Source organism: Panthera uncia, assembly GCF_023721935.1.
Source record: "Panthera uncia isolate 11264 chromosome C1 unlocalized genomic scaffold, Puncia_PCG_1.0 HiC_scaffold_4, whole genome shotgun sequence".
Taxonomy (NCBI): domain Eukaryota; kingdom Metazoa; phylum Chordata; class Mammalia; order Carnivora; family Felidae; genus Panthera; species Panthera uncia.
Genome location: NW_026057585.1, coordinates 64,152,505 through 64,175,561, shown reverse-complemented (window position 1 = coordinate 64,175,561; position 23,057 = coordinate 64,152,505). Strand labels below are relative to the sequence as shown.

Genomic DNA, 23,057 nt, shown 5'->3' with positions numbered 1-23,057 from the left:
ATTCTTAGGAAAAAGTATTCCTGTGAAATGATGAAGGTGGGCAAATGTGAGTCCAGGAGCTGGGGACATTTGTTGTCCCTGCCTAATGAGTAATAAAGTTTTTACATAAAAAAGCTGAGGTGAAAGGCAGGTAGAGATTTCCCGGTAGGGTTCAGGCTCTGGGTCCTTTTACCCCTTGTGATGGTTAATTTTATGCATTAACTTGGCTAGGCCATGGTACCCAGGTATTTGGTTAAATACCAGTCTGGCAGTTACTATAGAGATTTTTTTTTTTTTAGGTGAAATTAATATTTAAGAAGGTAGACTTTGAGTAAATTACTCACCACAGTATGGGTGGGCCTCACCCAATCAGTTTAAGTCCTTAAAAGAAAAAAAACTGAGGTTCCCCAAAGGAAGAGAGAATTCTATCTCCAAACTGTTTTTGGGCTTGGGCTGCAACATTAACTCTTCCCAGAGTCTCTAACCTACCGGATTGTCCTGTCAGATTTGCCAGCTTCCACAACTGTGTAAGCCAATTCCTCAAAATAAATTGAATATAATATCTACCTTATATAACGCATGTAGGAGTTGTTGCAAGGAGTGAAAAAGAATATACATAACAAAACTCCCTATGCAACTTTAAGACCTATCTACTGATTCAACAAACACTGAACCCTACTTACTACATACTGTCACCGTGCTAAACTTTAATGATACAAAAAACAATGAGATAGGTACTTGCCATTAGCAGTGTATGTGAGGGATTTGGCAGAAAAATATAAAAAGAAAGTCACGATGCAGTGTACTCGGTGCTAGAACAGGCAAGCACAAGGTGTTGTGGGAACACAGAAGGTAGGCACATGACTGTCCTTGGAGAGGGTCAGAAATGGCTTGCTTAATCAATCAGTGAAGGCAGATCATTAACTGCAAAATAAGCTGTGCAGATACTAAGTGCTATGTATATCAACAGAAATTACTCCAGCCTGGGAATGCTTTGTGAAGGAGGTGAGACTTCAGCTAAGCTTTGAAGGAAACAATGAGTATTAGATAGAAAAATGGTATTTCAAAAGGAAAGAGAGCTTATGCGAGAAAACACATGGGATATCAGCAAAATGGCAGACTAAGAGCAAAGAAGACTAAGAAGAAATCTTCCTAAATTTGATAAAATACACCAATCTACAATCCAAGAAGTTCAACAAACTCCAAGCAGGAAAACCCAGAAACCCACACTGAGATACATTATAATAAAACTGCTTAAAGACAGAATCTTGAAAGCAGTAAGAAAGACCTGTCACATACAAAGGATCCTCAATAAGATTATCAGTAGATTTCTCAGCAGAAACCTTGAAGGCCAAAAGGCCATGGAATGACATACACAAATGCTAAAAGAAAAACAAAGAAACAAACTGTTAACTAAAAACACTATCTGGTAAAACTGGCCTTCCAAAATGAAAGCAAAGTTCAGATATTTCCAGATAAACAATGGCTGAGGACTTCCTCACCATTGGTACAAGGAATGCTAAAGTGAGTACTTCAGGTTGAAAGGAAAGGATGCTACTAAATGTAACTGGAAGCCATATGAAAATACAAAAATCTCCAGTGAAGGTAAATACATGGACCAGAACAAAACCCATTATTAGTTTAATTTTGGTTTGCAACTCCCCTTTATATTTTCTACAGAATTTAAAAGACAATGTGTAAAAAATAATAAATCTGAGAGCATATACATAATGTATAAAGATGTGATTTATGACATCAATAACATAAAATGGAGAGAATAGAGCTTATAGGAATAGAATTTTATATGTCATTAAAGTTAAGTTGCCATCAAGTCCAATTAAATCATTCAGTTTGGGATGATGAAAAAGTTCTGCAGATGAATAGTGGTGATAGTTGTACAAGAACATGAATGCACCTAATGCCACCGTATTATATGCTTAAAAATGGCTAAAATGGGTGTGAGACCTGCAATGATTGGTCTCTGCACTGACAGCGCTGAGCCTGCTTGGGATTCTCTCTTTCCCCTCTCTCTCCAGACCTCCTTCTCTCCTGCTCATGCTTGCTCTCTCTCTCTCTCTCTCTCTCAAAATAAATAAACTTAAAAAAAATGGCTAAAATAGTAAACTTTGTGCCATGTATATTTTATCACAATAAAAAATAAAGAAAAAAAAAGAAAGCGCAGAGGTGAGAAAATTCTAGATAGTAGACTAACTTATCTAGGATGAAGGGTTCAGGGTGGTAAATAAATAAACCTGGAATGGAAGATCAAGGTAAGATTATAAAAGAACTTCAGTACTACGTAAGACAGACTTTTAATATAGAGGCAAGGGGAGTCCTTAAAGGTTTCTGAGCTGAGCTTTTTTGAACTCCAAATGGCATTTACCACATAGCTCTTCCTTCTCTGCTGGCCTCTGTTCTGAAGAAGAGGAGAGGAAATAGAGACTCTTATTGCTCAGAAAACTGATGACAATTGCTAGAAAGGTAATAGAACACTCTGACGCTGCTTATCTTGAGAACTGCCAGAAATCTTGAGTTAGAGTAGAGTAACAATTATAGACAGTTGAGGAGAAAGTCTTGACTTCTAATTCAAACCAGTCTGAAAGTCAGACAGCATTTCACTCCAAGAACTCACAGTGAGTTGATAAAAACTTGAGTTAAAGTTTTGGAGTAAAGACATTAATTTGTACCTTAAGTATTTAATTTCTCTACAAGTTGCCTTAAATATACAATCTCTATATGACTATATATTACTTCATTCATTCAACAGTTATTGAATATCTACTACATGCTAAACAAGGATTAAAGTTAGGCCCCTACCTATAGCTTGCTGGGGAAACAAACATAACCATTAATTATAAAACTGTAAGACAAATGCTATAGGTATTATGGGAATAACTAAATTAATTCTGAGAGGCTGTTTTAATGAGTTTTACTTTTGAAAAATAAATTAGAGAAGATATTCACAAAGATAAATTACTGAAAAGAAAGCCTAGCTAGAACCAGGAAAAACACAAACTTTGGAGTGTGGCTCACATGACCACTGCCTCGTCAGTGGCAGAATCCAACATGTGATGGTTCAATTTTTTTTTTAAAGGAGAAATAAAAGCTTATTTTGCAAACCCCAAATAATTAATTTATTCTACTTATCTGACAAGACAAAAGGAGACGGAAATAGTAAAAGAAAAAAATGTAAAACAAGGCCTTAGTTTTCCTAATTATAAAATAAGGAGGGGCGCCTGGGTGGCTCAGTCAGTTAAGCATCTGACTTTGGCTCAGGTCATGATCTCACAGTCTGTGAGATCAAGCCCCGTGTTGGGCTGTGTGCTGACAGCTTGGAGCCTGGAGCCTGCTTCAGATTCTGTGTCTCCTCTTTCTCTGCTCCTCCCCACCTCATGCTCTCTCTCTCTGTCTCAAAAATAAATAAACATTAAAAAATGTTTAATAAGCAAAATATTGAAGTTGATAAGGACTAATTTATATTACATCTAGAAAGACTTCAGCACAACGCCAGCACACAATAAGTGCTTAATAAATGTCAGCTGCCTTTATTTATTTATTATTATTACCATTATATGATTTACTAGTATAAAGGTACATTTACTGGCTTTTTGAAAGTTTCAATCAAGCATCCAGAGTATGCCAGTTAGAACTTAAATAGATGGGTAGAGACTCATTTCTAAATCCTTCAGGAACTGAAACTTCTTAGTAGATACTTTTGTTTCCCAAAGACAGACTGTTAACACATCTTAAAAATTATTGCTCTCTTGAGGCACCTGGGTGGCTCAGTTAGTTAAGCATCCAACTCTTGATTTCAGCTCAGGTCATGATCTCGGTAGTTCATGAGATCAAGCCCTGCATTGTGCTCTGCGCTGACAGTGCAGAGCCTGCTTGGGATTCTCTCTGTCCCTCTCTCTCTGTCCCTCCCCTGTTCACATGCATATACTCTCTCTCTTTCTCTCTCAAAATTAATAAGCTTTCTCTAAAATGTTTATTTATCTTGAAAGAGAGAGAAAAGAGTGGGAACAGAGAAGGGACAGAGAGAGAAGACACAGAATCCAAAGGAGGCTTCAGGCTCTGAGCTGTCAGCATGGAGCTTGACACGGGGCTCAAACCCACAAACCATGAGATCATGACCTGAACCAAAGTCAGATGCTTAACAGATGGAGCCACCCAGCGCCCCTCAAAATAAATAAACTAAAAAAAAATTACTGCTTTCTTAAACCAGGGAAGAACCCCTTAATAAGCTACCAGTGCCACAAAATAACACAAGCAAATGTAATTTCTACAGACTACAACTGATTGAGACCAGATCCAAAAGAAATACAATGAAAGTCACATATGTAATTTTAAATGCTCTATATTTTAAGAAGTAAAAAGAAACAAGTAAAATTTATTATAATACATTTTATTTAAGCCAATATAGCCAAAATATTTACATTCCTTTTTGAAATCCAGTACATTTCACACTAATAGCACATCTTAATTTGGATTAGCTATATTTCAAGTGCTCAGTAGCCACATGTGGCTGTATTAGATAGACAGTACAGACTCAAACTTTATCAGGGAGGGTTTCAAATAAGGGAAGTCTCCCTAAATAAAGGTTTTAAATACTGAGCCATGCACTTTGTGTGAAAATTAATTAGACTGACTCCTTATTACCAAACAAAAGCACACTATAACCTAAAGCTTCAGTCATTCTATCAGTAACACCATTGCTGAGGTAATCACAATTGAGATCAAGGAGTACCACAAATCTTTACAGGGTCAGAAACAGGCCAGGTTGGATCATATAAGCAAAAGAGCTCCAGATACAATAGTATAAGCAATGCTCTCTTCAGAGCTAATGGTTCCTAATGGTATTTGAACTTAACTAAACCAAAAGCATAATTTTTTTAAAAAAAATTCAAACTGGGGACACCTGGGTGGCTCAGTTGGTTAAGTGTCTGACTTTGGCTCAGGTCATGATCTCACGGTTGGGGAGTTCAAGCCCTGCATCGGGCTCTGTGCTGAAAGCTCAGAGCCTGGAGCCTGCTTTGGATTTTGTGTCTCCCTCTCTCTGCCCCTCCCCCACTCACACTCTGTCTGGCTCTCAAAAATAAATATTTAAATAAATAAATAATTCAAACTGTATGCTAACACTGCCTTAAATAGGTTTTTTTAATATTTTATTTATTCTTGAGACAGAAACAGAGCATGAGTGGGGGAGGGACAGAGAGACAGGGAGACACAGAATCCAAAACAGGCTCCAGGCTCTGAGCTGTCAGCAGAGAACCCGATGCGGGGCTCAAACCCACGAGCCGCAAAATCATGACCTGAGCCGAAGTCGGACGCCCAACTGACCGAGCCACCCAGGTGCCCCTGCCTTAAATAGATTTTTAAAAAATCAATTCTTTAATATGACTGAGTTAGAGATCTATATATTTAGGAACATGGATTCTGGCTACCTGACTACAAAGTTCCAGTCTCTCTTCAACCAGGGAATGAGAATGTTCATTCAGCTACTCCAACCAATGTTTGCTGAGCACCTATTCAGTAAATGTTGTGCTTTAAGTGCTGAGCTGGGAATTGGGGATGATGATGATGATGATGACAACTATGAACATGTACTGAGAATTTATCACATTTCAAGAAAGATATTAAGCATTTTACATGGTATTGGTCACATTTCCATTTCACAGATGAAGAAACTGAGGCACAGACAACTAAGTTACTCGGCTAAGTCATGTCACATGTCAAACTACACAATCTAGTTAGAAAGCCATGCTCTGAAGTAATATACTATGTTGCCTCATTAGAAATAAGAGACAGTCTCTGCTATCACACATAGTTCACAATCTACTGGAGAAAGAAATATAATTCAGTATTATAAGTGTTCTGAGAAAAGGAAATTGAATGCTCTCCAAGCTGAGGTAGATATCAAGGAAACCTTCCTAGAAAAGAAGACTCATGTATTCTTCATCTGAAAAATCAGGATAAAACTACTTACCTGCTAGTGATATTGCAAGAACTGAATTAGAGAAATTACATAAAGCAAGCATAACACAATACATAATGACTATCATCGTAATTACCTATCTTGCTTACTGGTCCAAAACCAGGATAACAAACTGGCCTGACAGGATGTAGCTTTTATTTCCTGATGTTCTTGCTAAAAGGACAGAGACAGGAAGGAAGTAGAAGCTGACAGAAGGCAAATAAATATTAACTCCTGCCTCAGCACAATTCACCACCGCCACGCTATCTTAGTGACTGAAGCAAGTTTTGATTTTTCACTGTCAAGAACTTCTCTATTTGAGACACTTTACTTTCAGAGCAAGGGTTCTTAAAAATGGATTCATGGATAGTTTTCAAGTGTCTGGGAACTCCTGAAATAAATGCAAAATGGTATACATGGATACATATGTTCTTTGGGGGGCAGGGGATAGAATCTAAAAACCTTCATTGGACTCTCAAAGGAAATCCCTGACACAAAAACAGGTTGTCAAAATATGAAACAACAGCCCAATAACCTAATGCCCCTGTGAGGATTAAAGATCCTTTTATCTGTAAAATCCTCTTCTACAGTCTTCAAAATAAGCTATTATTCATATCTTTTGCCCTTTCATCCTTTAATATATGGCTCCTAGTCTGTCATAAACTTGGCAGGAATTAAGTCTGGGAAATATTCTAATATTTATAACATACTTTGATTTATTCATTCAACCTGCTAACCTATAATGAGATTTTGTTGTATCAGATACTGTGCGCCTTAACTTCTAGACCTATCCAAGTAAATAGGACATAGCCCCTGCCCTGAAGGAGTTCAAATTAAGGAGGGGGAACAAAAGGACCACAATAAAATATGGTGAGTATTATTACAAAGGAATAAAGTTTCTAGAAGTAGAAAGGGAAACAAAGCAATCAGCAATCAAGATTTTAGTGGTTTGACAAAGCAGATGATATTTAAGCTGGGTCTTGAAGCATAAGTTAAAGTTTACAAGGTAAAAGCTGTGCTCAGGCAAAGGGGAACAACTGGATGAGAGGCACAGAAGAATAAAAATGTGTGGCATGTTGACATGAGAGGTCCACCCACCACATGACTGGAGAAGAGGAATGAAACCAAAATGTAGAGCACTATGCTCAACATTGAAAGTACACGAGCAAACACATAGTGTCTGCTCTCAAGGATGTTGATGGTGTCAAAGAAAAGGATTCTACTTTACTCTGGGAGGTGGCTAAGACAAAAGAATGGTCAGGATACCAAAGGAAAACATGAAAAAGGAGCTTTTTAATTTTTTATTAACGTTTATTCACCTTTGAGAGACAGAGAGAGACAGAGCATGAGCGGGGAAGGGGCAGAGAGAGGGAGACACAGAATCCGAAGCAGGCTCCAGGCTCTGAGCTACAGCACAGAGCCGGAGGCGGGGCTCGAACTCACAAACTGCGAGACCATGACCTGAGCCGAAGTTTGACACTCAACTGACTGAGCCACCCAGGCGCCCCAGGAGCTTTTTATTTTTTAAAGTTTATTTATTTGGCGGGGGGGTGGGGCAAAGAGAGAGGGAGACAGAGGATCCGAAGTGGGCTCTCTGCTGACAGTCAGATGTTTAACCAAATGAGCCACCGAGGTGCACCTGAAATAAGAGCTTTTAAACCATATTCAGAAAAGTGAGCTGAATCCAGCTGGGGATAAGAAGTCACTCAGAGATCTGAGTTGTATTTTGTACATCAGTTGGAGGTGCAAAGGAAGGAAGGAGAGACTCAAAGCACAGAATCAATTAAGAGGTTACAATAGTAATCCAGAGAAGAGATTAAGGGTTAGGAAAACTAAGACAGAAGCAATAGTACAGCCAGGACAGATTTCAACAATACTGAAAATTATTTTCTCATCTGTTATATAAGCTAAGCATTAGGGATAGAACAGTGAACAAGCAAATAGTCTTTATGTTTAAAAGTACAAAGTCTAGGGTGCCTGGGTGGCTCAGGTGTTAAGCATCTGACTTTGGCTCAAGTCATGATCTCACTGTTCATGAGTTCAAGTCCCACATCGGGTGAGCTGAAGCCCTGGTTCAGGTGAGCTTGTGCCCCACTTCTCTCTCTTTGCCCCTCACTCACTTGCGCCCTCTCTCTCTCTCTCTCAAAAAAGAGTACATAGGCTATTGAGAGATCCAAATAAAACAGACAATTATAATAAAGTATGGTAAATGCTATGACTACTATAAATATTAAAACTATGTAAGATTTGGTAAGTATGAGGGCTGGAAGGTAAACAAGTCAGAGAAGGCCCCCTCTTCCAGAAGAAGTGATGTCTAAGATGGGATTTGAAAGATCAGGAGGAGGTGACCAGGCAAAGGAGACAGAAAGGTAGGAGTGATTTCAGGAAACATTTCAAAGACAGAAGAAAAAAGAGGAAGAAAAATCTCAGATTTCTAGCCTGAGTGACTAGATAAATGGTGATGTCACTGAGAAAGGCAAATAAACAAGACAAGGATAGTGGTCAGGGGAAGATTAGGAAGTCATGTGCTACTGGACATTCTCTAGTAGGCAAATGAAAATATAGGTCTTGGGCTCAGGTGGGAGATACAGATACTTGAAAAGATTATGGTATTACAACTATTTCTTTTTACGTTAATGGTCTTTTTATTGGAAAAAAAAAAGACTAACATTTACAACTTGGAACAGACACGAAGTTTAATTACTTAAACAGCTGTTGATGCTTGTGCTGAAGTCTGCAGTTACAGCCTACTCTGCTGACTCCAAGTCATGGTTCAGAAGGTTTTAAAAACAGTTCAAAGATGCTCCCTCAGTAAAGGTTTCTTTTTAAAAATTTGTGTGAACGGTGACACCTCTAGTACAATGTGGATAACACTAAATCAATATGCATAGCATGCCATCAGGATGTGTATCATCGTCACCATGGGTCAGGGCACATGGAAGTACAAGAGGACCATCCTGCTAAGTGAAGCTACAACTAAACAGTTTATCCTTCACCCATTTTTCTGCACAGCATGCTGACATAAACCAATTTTAACTGTTAGTTTTGAATAAACCAGTTATGACAATTTATACTCACAAACTGAACTTGAATCCATCTGAACAGGTTTTTAAATTTGTTTTTTCATTTTTCATTTTCAATACAAATGCCTGACTGTGCTCCACTGTCAAGTCGTACGCATGAAAAACTGGCCAGCCCAAGCAGCACATTAATCATTAGCAGTGGAACTGCAAGGAGTCCACTAAGTGCTTCCTTATCATTAATGTAGTACAAGTATTTATATTATAAAACTACTGTGTAGCTTGATCTTTAGGGGACAGGACCACCAGGCAATACATGAAGATTCTGTGTGTGTGGACATGAGGTACTTTTGAAGGTTTTGTTATATAGAAAACAGAAGGAGTAAATAAGCTTGTTTTTTTGTTTTTTGTTTTCCCAAGAGGTAAGTAAAAGATTCTATTTCATTCTTCTGGGGAAGGGTGGGGAGAAGGAATTGAAAGTAGGTCTTCATCTTGCGGTCATTATCTGTACGAATTTTTCATAGTTTACTTGTCCATCTCCAACAATATCTGCTTCTCTGATCATCTCATCCACTTCTTCATCCGTTAGTTTTTCTCCCAAGTTTGTAACAACATGACACAGTTCTGCCACATGGATATAACCAATGCTATTCTTGTCAAAGACTTGTAATGCCTCACCAGTTTCTTCTTCACTGTCTGTATCTTTCATTTCTCTAGCCATCATAGTAAAAAATGGTGCCATTACCGTCAGCCTCCACCTTTTTGATCATGTTCTGCAATGTGGCTTCTGTTGGGTTCTGGCCCAGTGACCTTCTGACAGTTCCAAGTTCCTCTGTTGTGATGGTGCCAATCACCATCTTTGTCAAACAGGGAGAAAGCTTCCTTGGACTCAGCAATCTGTTCTTCAGTCCGTTGATCAGCCATGATATAAACGAAGGGAGGAAGAACAGAGGGAGCAAGGGTGGCAGCACCAGCACAGGGGCTGGAAGGGTTGGTGGGGACGCCTCTGCTTCTGCTTCTGCTGCTGCTGCTTAGGCTCAGTGCACAGTTAGCACTATGTCGCTGCCTCCACAGACTCCAAGTAATGGCACTGTGCCCGCGAGGCTCCAAGCACCACTGCCCTGACATTACAACTATTGCTTTTCCTTCTTGAAGTTAAAAATATCATGCTAATTTAATCTGATTGACACAATTAAATACCTATATAGAAAAAGTTGAAGGAATTATATTAAAAAAATTTTTTTAATGACAAAAGACATCCTGCCTCGAGCTCTCAATGTCTTATATTTTCAACTAGAAACAACTTTGTGAACCAGACATGGAAATGTCTCATTTTCTGACTAATAACAAAGAACATTCTTTACCCAACTAACTCTTTGGGTTATATACAGCTTTTCTTATCTACTTTGATTTTCAATGCTCAAAACAAAATATTATTCTAAGGAACATACAGTCTTTTCATTATCCTTTTCTGTATTTTCCAAATGTTTACAAGTATGCATTATAACTATCATTGAGAGGGGAAAAATAAATTTGTAAAGCACCATATTCATTATATACTCATTACAATTCCATATTATGTATTGTTTATTTGCAGGTTTGGGCCCTGCACTAAAATTAAATATCTTCATCTAAAAACCAACAAATAAGAAGGGGCTAATCTTTTGTCAAATAGCAATTTAGTAAAAGCCATAAACAAAATTTGTTTAAATTTTTTCCTGTTTTATAGTTATACTCATCACATCCTGATACATTAATAAACAATTTAAAGGCTGAAGAGCAGTACTATGGCACAGAAAAAAATGTTACAATAACAAAAACCAAGATTTATAATGCACTATCTTGCAGAGTGGTGATATAGTGACCTAATACAACCATTTACAAAAGTGAGTTTTAGCAACCATAATTTTAGTATGGGTTGATGAGTTTCATTATGACATTACTGGAGTTGACAGATGATGGAAGTTTGCCTACACTGCAGATCTTATCTAAAATAAAAGCCTAGGAAAAATATGTTCACAAATGCCAAATCATGTATAAGTGTTTTACACATTTATACAATGTGACTACAACCTAAAACCCAACAAATTTGACAGATTCCCAATTCAAGAACGATTAAATAAAGTAGCATTTACCAAGATACAAATTAGAAACAGAAAAGTGTGTGTGTATATGTTTATACAGTCAACTTGAATTTTACTTTACATACCTCTGTAGGTCAACTATTTCATTGTTAAGGGTATCTAGCTCCTTAATAGCAGAGAAATCTGCAACAGGACTTGATCCTATGATGTTCTAAAAACAAAAAGTTCACAATTATAATGTTATTACTATGAAATTATATATGGTGAAGCATTAAAAATTTTTAAAAGCACTACATGGATGCAGACTACTCCATATTTTACAGTACTACTAATACTTTTATTTACGAAAATCATATCTAGTGCAATTTTATACACACACACACACACACACACACACAGTTATATATTGAGACATTTTCCCTTAAATTCTCTAAAAGCTGTTGCTCTACAATAGGTGCCAACACTTCAGATCCCAAAGTCTTTGTCACTTGATCCTAGTGCCTGTTTAAAACATTGAAGTAAAGCAGGTATCAGATTTATAAACTACTTCCTCCACTGCAGAATACATTTCTTGGGGAGATGTAGGGTGGCTTTATTTGTACTTGTGTCATCTGGCCCAAAGTAAGTAAACAAATTTTGGTGAATCTCAGAACCATAATGGTAGTTGATTATATTCAATTCAACATTTACTTTTGTTAAACAATTTTAGTGCCTACCCTATTTAAAGTAAAACCAATTGCTCAGCATGTTCCATAATAAATATTAATATCACCATATATGAAACGATCTTCATATATGACATCCTTTACATATGGTTTTCTTTCAGTAATGAAAGTGTCAAACTTGGTCTCTGAAAGGCACCTGTATTTAGAAAATCTAGCTGGGTTTATTCTGGGATCTGCCATCCTACTAGCTGCATGATTTTACTGTAAAATAGGGAAATAATATCTTCCCTGCCCACTTTAAAAATTAAATGAAATAAATATTGTATGTAAAATCACTCCAAAACTTTATGACATTTTATAAATGTAAGGTACTATTATAATTAATTTCCTCCAACAGAATATGCTCTTAAGATGGATGACCTCCCAATGAGTTGTTTCCACCCTGGCTCAATCCTCCTTTGTGAACCATTTCTGATGCCTTTTATAGCTGCTTGAAGTCAGGGCAAGAAGGTAACTGCTTCTTCAGACACCTGACCTATCCCCAGTGCTACAATCAGACTGACAAATAACAAAATAATCACCATTAAAAATTGTTAAAATTGAGGCCTGAACATGTAAAACTAAAGTATACTAAGGACCTTATTAGCAGAACATAAAACTTAGTATTATGAACTTAATGTATGTCACCAACTTGGACAACAGAAAAAGAAACCTAAAAGTTCATAATATCCCATCTCCTCACATTCATATGACGATTTACAATTTACCAAGCACTTTCAAATCCATTAATCAATTTTCAAAACTAACCTGAAAACTGGGTTGTAGCAGTTATTATTATTACTAACTCAATTTTAGAGCTAGGGAACCAGATTAAATGACTTGCTTAAAGTTGAACCCAGCTAAAAAGGACCCATTGATTAGGAGACCTCTGGTTAAATTCAAGTCTATTTCACACAATGCCCCTTGGCACTTGCATATCAAGATCATTTAAGGTAAATGAAACCATTACCCTAAAAGCCAACGTGATAAACAGGTATGTCAATAAAATGTGGCAAATAATTCCTTCCAATTTTTCAGCACACTGCATTATTAGTCCTCAGATGTTTTGTTTTGTCTATCACTACCAAAATTCAATACCAAAATTCATCTATTAGGATTCAATTAATGCTAGTCTCAATTTCATATTAACCATAGTAAGTAAATGCACCTCTTACTGTTTTACTGTGTTTCACTAATATACAGACCCTTATCATCCTAAATTAAATCAGAAATTTTAAAGTGGATTTCTGAACATGACAAGTATTCACTAGGATTTTAAATCTGTCTAAATTTGACTTATGAGCTAGGTTACCTGGCCAGACAGTTTGACAGTTGAGTAAAATGAAAAATTAGCACATGATCTCACTTTTACCACCAAAAGCAACTTACATCACCTAAATGCTACTGAGAAATCTGCTATGAAAGGTGCAAGTATACCAAGAAACTCATGACTTCCACACCTCTTCTGTCACTCTAACTCAAAAAATGTGATTCACAGCTGACAGTCTTTCACTATCAAAAATATCGGGGCGCCTGGGTGGCGCAGTCGGTTAAGCGTCCGACTTCAGCCAGGTCACGATCTCGCGGTCCGTGAGTTCGAGCCCCGCGTCAGGCTCTGGGCTGATGGCTCGGAGCCTGGAGCCTGTTTCCGATTCTATGTCTCCCTCTCTCTCTGCCCCTCCCCCGTTCATGCTCTGTCTCTCTGTCCCAAAAAATAAATAAAAAACGTTGAAAAAAAAAAATATATCATCAAATAAGAAGGAGACAAATAAATTTAACCTCAAACAAGTTAGAAGGGGATACCACAGATGACTCTAGAAGGAAGATTAGTGTACTGTAGTTGGTATAGCTTGTGTCACTCCTCAATTATGAACAAAGAAATTAAACTCCCATTCTAAAGTAATAAAATGGCATGCAACAAGGAACATGGAAAAACTTTAGCTAATAGCATCTGAAGTATAAGGGCATATGGAGAAAAATGTAGCCTGTTCACTTCTTTCAAAATATTTTCTCTCACCCTATTTTGTGCATTACACAAAAATTCCACTTTGGTGATTTTAAGTGGATTAAAGAGCCTAAGGAAGGCAAGCTAAAATGCATACAAGGACCAAGTGACAGACATGTGACAAAATCATGCTGTTTAATTATTTTCTCTGCATCAACTTTGCCGCTTAAAAAGCCTCTAATTTCAAAATTGTAAACCAAAAACTGTAATGCTAAAAAAGGCATAAAGTAAAGCTCTAACCTTGAGAGAGTAGAGTTAAGAAACTGACAGTACAAGAAAGGCGAAAAGCAGAGTGCTGCAGAATGGAAAAAATAGTCCAAACTAGAAAAAACACAGAAAGCAATATTCAAAAAAAGATTAGTCAAAGCTGCAAAAAAAATGCAGTTCTAAAAAATTTAGATTATAAAGAGAAAAGAGATTATTCAAGAGACAAAACAAATGCAAATTTTTAATATATAAGGTTAAAATTGTGATTAATAGATAATAGTGATAAAATCCCATTTTAATGTGTAATACTGATATCTAATATAAATAGACAAAGTTATCTATGTTCTAGTGAATGGACTTCAGACAAATCTATTAAAAACTCTGCACAGCAGATGCAACCTGGAGTGTCTACTAATGTTATAGACTTAACTGAACAAACATAATTTCAGAGAGTTTTGTCATTATCTGTAATTTGTATTGCTGAGAGACTTAGTGGGTATAAGATAAAGGTGGCAAGGGGAAAAAAGTCTGCATAGGTGAAAAAAGGGAAGAAACAACTGAAATGCGGGTATTGTAGAGAGCACACATATAAATTTGTAACCTTTATCTTTCTGGGTGGCATCACTTTTAGCTTTCTCCACAACTTGGGGAATCCATGTCCTACATCACAAAAAATCTCCAAACCTTCACAAAATGTGCCCCCCCACACACCAAACTCACAAAATAGATAATCAAATGTTTATTTTATTAGAAAATAAGAACAAAACTCTTAGAAGTAACTTCTGTACCTGGTGGCTATAAATTTCCATTTAGTTGACTTTGGGGAAAAATCCAATTTTGACTTTTACTAGGTTAAAATGGGATTTTTAAAAACCTATGTGACAAAACTAATGCAAACTAAAATATTCTCCTGACATTTCCAAGACAGCTCTCCTTACATCACACATTTGACAAATCTTACTATATCTAACTCTGAGGAATCACCACAGCAATAATTGCTTTATAGGTCACAAGAGATTTAAAGATACAAAGCATGTATTCTTAAAGGCAAACAGCCATTAGACAGTGTGAGTCCTTTTAAAGCTCTATTAAGGGCAAGACACTGTAAATATACTATGCTAGGAAGGATTTCTAGAGGAAAAGAGAAAAATCAAGGCACAGCAAGGGTAATATAAAACAATGTAGTTTTGAAAATTCCCACTGCTGGCCAGAAACCTGGCTGAAACCTGCTGGTCACTGTTTAGATGTGAGATTTTGGCCATATCCTCAGGAAATGAAGATCATCTATGTGGCAAAAACCACACAGATTTCTTCTCAACATGATGTTTTTCTTGTTTATATATAAAATTGACACCAAGAAATAATAATCTTCCAGATTTTGTTTTCAAATTCCTATTTTCTGTAAGAGTGAATCATCAAATGAAACACAATAATTCCTATAGATTTCATTTAAATTTTATACCTTATTCATAAAAATTAATTCACAAATCCAAGAGGGGTAAAAAAGACCACATTTTTCCACTTTTTAGGTTGGAAAATATGGTTGCCATATATGTAATGAATGTTGGGGTAAATGAGCTGCAGCCCAAGGATGTCATACAAGGCATTTGAACATATTTATAGACACAAACTAAACCACAAACAGTATACTGCTCTGCTCCTAGCCAGATACATTTTCTTCACTATTTCCTGCAAATCAAGTCTGTCATCTAACACAGCACTTGTTCCTTTCTGTTAATACATTCAGGTTTTCTTTTAAGTTGTCTTACCTTCTGTAAACTGGCCCTGTCTGATGGTGGAACCATCTCAGGAGTAAGAATGTGAGGAGGATCAATGCCCTTTATTAACTTTTGATTGATTAAGTGAAAAGCCAAGGCAAACTGATCCTTTGAAAGCTTCCCACAGTCCTTTGTGTCACATAATGTCCTGTACAAATAAACAAAATGAACAGAATATAAATGCTACAACTACCATTCTAAAAATCCAGGAAAAATGTAATAGGACTATGTAGCTTCTTAAAAATGATCAGTTGAATTAAAAAGAAAGTCATAATTTTTTTGTGTATGGCTTGCCCAAAACTCACTCAAATTTTAGAAGAGAGAGATCAGCTAAAAGTTTTAAGAGAAAGAGAATGTTCACCCTGGTGCTGAGCAGAGGTCTCTTATATGAGTTTGCTTTGTGCTTTCTCACCAATTTCCAGAACCATTACAGGTTAAGAGTTGTAGTGGGCCAAAGAATCCCAACATTCTAAATATTAAAAGATGTTAAAAATGAAACCGAAGTCTCAACAAATTTGGTTCATTAGTGGCAATAGAATGATTCTAAACCAAGCAAACATTTCCATGTTGGCTTGCCTCCTGCAACTCTTGGGAATAGGCGGATATAAGGATCACCAAGTCAAAGTAGAAACAACAGCTGCAAATGGAGTTCATATGTGAAGAGAAGGAAGCAATCTGGAAAGCTTTACAAAATCACTTAAAGAGAAACAGCAAATGTTTTATCCTATTTTTCTTTTTCTTTCTTCCTTTCTTTTTTCTTTTGTTAAGCTCAGCTTTCTGAAGTCCTGATCCATTTCATTCATTTAAAGGCAATGTGGCCTGATGAACAGACTGTGGGCTAAGGTGTCAAAGAAACCCTGAATTCCAGCTTCTCTACTTATTTCTTCTTGTGATCTTGGACAAATTTTTTTAACCTCTTCAAGCCTTAGTTTCTTCATCTATAAAGTAGAGAAAAGACATATCCTGCAAGGTTACAGTGAGAAGTAAGGCAAAGTACATAAAAAGTCTGGGCATAATGCCAACAAACAAGCCCATGACAGCTGCCATTTATTAAGTACACTGCCTAGCCTAGGCACTTGAAAGTGGCAGCTATTATTAGTTATACATATTTAATCTTTCCTAGTCTTGAGTTCTTGTTCCTCTTAAGGCAGATCTACTGTCCTCCTTTGTTCTTTTCTAAGTTTCTCTATGCAGCTATGTGGTTCCACACCTGATATTTGCTGCCTCTTGAAAACCTCAAGATAACCTCTGGTATAGTCAGGTGGATTGGCAGCAGGCACACTATAAATGTTCATATGCATTGTCTCATTTAGTGTGAAATTCACTAGCGACACTAAACTTCATGTTTTTAAGGACCAGGTGTGTAATTCCTATGAAAACGTATAAAAGTATACATATACCCTACAGAATTATGTGAGCACACATTGAAGACACTGTTTTTTATATTGCTTACATTTCAGATTTTTGGATTCTCCCTTAAAAATTTAAGTTTAGGGGTGCCTGGGTGGCTCAGTCAGTTAAGTTTCTGACTTCGGCTCAGGTCATGATCTCCCAGTTCATGGGTTCAAGCGCCACATCGGGCTCCGTACTGACAGCTCAGAGCCTGGAGCCTGCTTCAGATTCTGTGTCTCCCTCTCTCTCTGTCCCTCCCCCACTCACGCTCTGTATATCTCTCAAAAATAAATAATAAACATTAAAAAAAATTTAAGTTTAATTAATATAAACAGATGCTGCATTTTAACATTTTAATAATCATTAACTGACACTGTCAATCTTATAACAGGTAATCCATTCTCAAACTTTTGTCCATTATCCAAAAGAAATCTCCAGATTTAAATTTTCTCCATAAAGAATTTTGAAACAAAACTGTCCGATTTATAAATGCCTAAAAATAAGAATGCACAAAACTAGAGTTACACAAAACCATATTTTTTAAATCAACTTAAATAAAATCTTACCAAATATGGGCTAGTAAAGGAGAAGGTAAACCTGTCTTCAGGAAAATTTCACGGACTTCCAATCCAGACACAAATCCATCCATATCTTTATCAGTTTTCAAGAAGATCTCATCATATTTAGCCTTTTCTGCAGGGGCTACAACCCACTACAGGAAAACAAAACAAAACAAAACATGTATGCATACACACACACACATATACACACATACACACATATATGTAAAATTTTTGTCAGAATGAGAAAAAAATTGAGGTGTCATTCTTTCAACCCATGACAGTATCTGTAAAAATTCTAAGCAACTCTACCCCACTAACTATAACAACAGTGTACCATTTCCATCACACCCTAATCAAAATGCTGTGGTGAAAAGAAAATTACAGAAGGAAAGTATAGGTCAGCTGGGACTACATTTACAGATGCCCTTTTTACTTTTTCCTTAAAAGTAATTTACTTAAAAAGTAATTTACTTAAAAGTAATGAGTAAATTCAAGCATAGTTAACTCTTGACTTGTGAATAACCACATTAATATGGGTAACTGGGAAAGTCTATATAAACAAAATATTCAGTTAATTCTCAATCTTCATTTTTTATAATTTCATTCAGCATTCTTAAATGTAGCTGAACTGGCTGATTTGCATATTCTGTCATTATTTTCCTTTACTCAGCCTGACAAGCAGCAGGCTGGAGGAAAAAAAGGCCTTAGACAACCCAAAATTGGATAATCTGATCCCAAATAATCAAGAGTTAACTGGGGATTAAAAAAAACAAAACATCTATTAACTATACCCAGGCAAGCATGCCAGATTAGCATGGAGTATCTTCTGTCTCCAACTTTAATTCCAGGTAGATCAAGGCAAAGCCAATAAAACATCCATATACCTAAGTAAGGCCAAATGCAGAAGAAGATTTATCTGTCTTCTCCAGGACATCACATTATGCAGGTTTAACCAGAGGGTGCTCTAAATCTTTGATCCCTTTGATTGCTCCTTCTATCTTCATCAAGCAATCAATTGTTAAATGCCATGCACTTAAAAAAAGTCCTTTAACACTGATAGATCTATACCTGTCTTAATGGTGCTTTGGTAGGTAAAATGCCTACAGGTGGTAAGGAGTGGTAAGGTTCCTTGGCTGATGCTGAAGAGGGGATCAACCGCACAGAGCCTGATATACTGACCGTTTTTCTCTTAGAAGGTGGCACCAAGGCAGGAGGCAAGGACATTGGCACTGGTTCTTTCTCCAATGCGCAGTATACCAAAAACATGGCCTTCAAAAGAGATGAACCAGGGTCATATATATTAAAATCATTTAACAACATACACCCACTAAATAGATTACTGTTTAATAACAAAGCATCTTCAAGCTGTCACACATTCTTTTTTTTAGAAATTAGAGTGGGAAAAAAAGAAGGAGGAAAAGAGAGAGAGATGAAAGGAAGAAAGGAGAAAAGGAAATAAATCAAAGTCAAGCAACTGTTAGAAAGATATCCAGAGCAGCAAAACCTCAGACACATACCCTTCAACTGAAGTTCTTGCAATGTTAAAAGCATACAATCAGGGGAAAAGGTATTTGTAAAGAAAGAGCTAATCTCCTAAAATGAGTCCCTAGAAATTAACAGAAGCAAAAAAAAAAAAAAAAAAAAAAAAAAAATCCAATAGGAAAATGGGCAGAAGAGTATAAACAGATATTTTACAGAAAAGTATTATGAATGGCCTATCCTTTAACATACAAAAATATGCTCCCTTTCACTCAAAAGAAAACTTCAAGTTAAAACTATATTAAAATACCATTTTCCACTTAATGGCAAAAATCCCAAGTTTCATAATGTACTTTGTTAACTAGACTGTGCAAATAGGCCCCCTCAGACATTGCTCATGGGAGCTCAAACTGTACCAAGCCTATGAAGGGCAAATTGGCAACAACTACCAAATTTATTTACTTCTCCTTTGGCTCAGCAATCCCCCATCTGGGAATCTACCTTCAGACTTACCTGCCTACATAAAAAACACTATGTGAAAAAGATTATTAAGAGTAGAATTATATGAATCAGCACCCAAGTCCTCAAAACAAAAGACTGGTTTAAAAAATTATGGTACATCTATACAATAAAATACTATGAAACAAAAACAGAAACAAAACCAACAAACAAAAAACCATGGGAAACATTCTCTATCCTAACTGGGATACCTTCACAAATACATAAAACTATCAAAACTCATCAAATTATATACTTAAATTGAATGCAATTCACTATATGTGGTCCTCAATAAAGCTGACCCAGAAAAAAAAAAAAGAATTATGTAGACTTCTCTATGTGAAAAGATATCCAAGTACAGTGTTAATGTATAAAACAGTGTATACAGTGTGTTATCTTTTGTCGTAAGGAGGTGGTAATTATTAATATGTACTTACATTTACATTTAAAAATTCTACTGGTATGAACAAGAAACTAAGAAAAGTGGTTGGTTATAGAGTAGGTATAAATGGAGAACTGAGGGCAAGGATGGAACTGACATTTTTTCCCACGGAGTATCTTATACTGCACTGATTTCTGAACCATGAGAATATATTAGCTATTAAAATTATTTTTAATTACTAAATACATAAAGATTTGCATAAAGCATTCTACATATAGAATGCCCCAGGATACTCCCTTCATTTTAAAGAATTCAAGACACCTTCAAGACTTTCAAAAGATAAAGTTTCCGTGACAATCTTCAAGCATATGAAATTAATCAAAGCAACTTGGAACCTCCAAAAAAATTCCAACAGCAACTGGAAGGAAGCTTAACTACTTATTTTGTTTCCACTGAAAATGACATTTTTCCCTGAAAAGAAATTTGCTTCCAATTCTAAGTTTTATGAGCCTTTCAAATTAGTATTGATTGAACACCTAATACAATAACACTCATCCATGATTTATGATTACTAATATTTTATATATGAGGAAACTGAAGCTAAGAAATGCTCACTTGCCTGATATTTTTAAAGAAGTCATAGTATAGGGTTCAAAGCAAGGTCTGGCTACAAAGCTCTTATTTTCCCCAGATTTGACCAGCTGCATTAGGAGAATCCATGTAATTTTACAATACCATGCTGTCCTCTACAGGGGCTAAAACTAACCTTTCACCCTTTGGGACCCAAATCGTAGAAGGTATCAGAATTACCTGGACAACTTTATAAAGCACAGATTTCTGGGCTCCATTCCCAGAATTCTACAATCATTAAGTCTGGGTTGGGCCAAATATTTTACATTTCTAAGAAGTTTCCAAAGATGCTGATGCTCTTTGTCCTGGGACCACATTTAACCATTTGACCCAAACCAAGAACTCTCCTCTCCCCATTCATTAGTCAACTTGAAGAATTCAATTTAGTTTTAGAAAAACACAAACTTTAATTCTGCAAAAGCTTGAAACTCCAGAGTGAAAACAATCTGGCTAGCACATACTTTCAACCAAATTCACGAAATGTGTAATATTATTAAATTGGCACTGAGCTAAAAGAAGTGACTAAAATGCACATTAAAGGTCAGCATTCCTCTTGCTGCAGATGGGAGTCATTTCCTGGAAAAAGTAGACACTAGAAGCAAAAAAGCTATGTCAGCTATCTGCTGCCAATAGACAACACATTTTTTGAAAGTTAAAAAAAAGTATCATTAATTTGATGTTGCCTTGAAAATAGTTTCCCTCACAAAACTGAAGCCAAAAATTTGTCTACCAAATAAAACAGAAAAAGTGAACAGTATACTGCTGGGTTGCAATTTTTTTTATTATATTGTACTTTATCCTAATCAAAGACTGCCATTGAAACAAATACAGCAACTAAATCAAATGATGCACCATATTCACAAAAAGAAAGGAAGGAAGGAAGGAAGGAAGGAAGGAAGGAAGGACCTAGCAAAAACAAGCCTAAGCTTTCTCAGTGATAACAGGGAAAGAGGGGATTTAGTTTTACTGTTGCAGTCAATTACCAGTAGCTGCTCACTTTCTTTGCCTTTTTTTTCCCTCTGTGCCTTTAGGGAATATTTCTCAAATTTTAGTGGCCATCAGGATTCCTGGGAGGGTTTCTTCGACCCTACCCCAGAGATTATGACTCAGTTGGTCTGGGGTAAGGCCTGAGAATCTACAATTCTAATACGTTCTCTGGTAATGTTGATTTTGCTGATGGGAGACCATACATTGAAAACCAGTATTTTAGGAGTATCTTAAGAGTTTTATTTGCTCATTTGTCTCTTCAATCACTTGACCTGCCAAGTTTTAATTTCTTAAAATAGCATTCTGGGATGAAAATAACAGCCATTTATTATGTGTTACAAATAATACAAGTTTTCTTCATCACTGTAATTCAACAAAATATTTACTGAGAATTTCTAGCCACCAGGCACTGTGCTAAGCACTAGAAATACAAAAATAAAAAGATTTTTCACATTTACCGCCCAATAGAAGCAGCAAACATGTAACAAGTTAATTTCAGTCCAATGTGAACGTGTTAAGACAAACAAGAAAAAAAAAACTAATAAACCCCAAAGTGCCAAAAACTCTTCACATAATGAGGACCCAACAAATGCTACTGACAAAAATTTAGACCACTTACTTGACAGAAAAAGGTAAGGCCTTGTAAGAATGTAAAAATCAATATGAAGGATCCGGAAGGAAGATGGCGGCATAGGAGGACGCTGGGCTCACCATGTCCTGCTGACCACTTAGATTCCACCCACATCTGCCTAAATAACCCAGAAAACCACCAGAAGACTAGCAGAATGAACTCTCCGGACCCAAGCGTAGACAAGAGGCCCATGGAAGAGGGTAGGAAGGGCAGAGAGGCAGTTCGTGCCACACAGACTGGCAGGAGAGAGCCGGAGAGGCGGAGGGGCAGCCAGCCCACCCGGCAAGGCAGAGCGCCCGAGTGTGGCATGCAAAAGTGGAAGGGCCGGACGGAGTGTGTTCTGACAGCCAGTGGGACTTAACATCTGGAATGTTATAAGTCAACAGCTCTGCTCTGAGAGGGTGAGGGCTAGAGAACAACGGGAGGGAAAGTTGTTGAGCCCCGAAGGACAGAGCTCAGCTTGGCAGGAAACAAAGGCGCTGGCCAGCACCATCTCCTTCGCCCATCCCCCAGATGAAATCCCAAAGGGAACCAGTTCCCCTCACGAACTTGCTTGCACCGCGCAAACACCCAATGCTGTGCTTCTGTGGATCCATCGCTCCAATGGGTCTGCCTCCCTCCCAATGCCACAGGGCCCCTCCCAAAGCAGACCACTTAAGGCAAAGCAATCTGAGTCTGCCCCTCCCGCCCCTGTGCACCTTGCGGATCCACCCCGGCTACTACGCCAGATCCCATTGAAGCAGC

The 23,057-nt window shown here is 37.0% G+C and overlaps 1 protein-coding gene and 1 pseudogene across 4 annotated transcripts in view; both read right to left on the bottom strand.

Annotated features, from left to right (window-relative positions):
* Window positions 1-23,057, bottom strand: part of EPS15 (epidermal growth factor receptor pathway substrate 15) — a 157,390-nt gene that overhangs the window by 69,005 nt on the left and 65,328 nt on the right. For 3 of the 4 annotated variants that reach the window (XM_049617205.1, XM_049617204.1, XM_049617206.1), the window contains 4 exons: window positions 18,886-18,975; window positions 17,710-17,855; window positions 15,743-15,899; window positions 11,183-11,268 (listed from right to left, as the gene is read on the bottom strand). In XM_049617205.1, the coding sequence (XP_049473162.1) occupies window positions 11,183-11,268; window positions 15,743-15,899; window positions 17,710-17,855; window positions 18,886-18,975 (479 nt within the window). Of the gene's footprint in view, window positions 1-11,182; window positions 11,269-15,742; window positions 15,900-17,709; window positions 17,856-18,774; window positions 18,976-23,057 lie in introns of all 4 variants that reach the window. The other variant, XM_049617203.1, reaches the window with a different exon arrangement.
* LOC125912626 (calmodulin-like) lies at window positions 47-11,176 on the bottom strand (annotated as a pseudogene).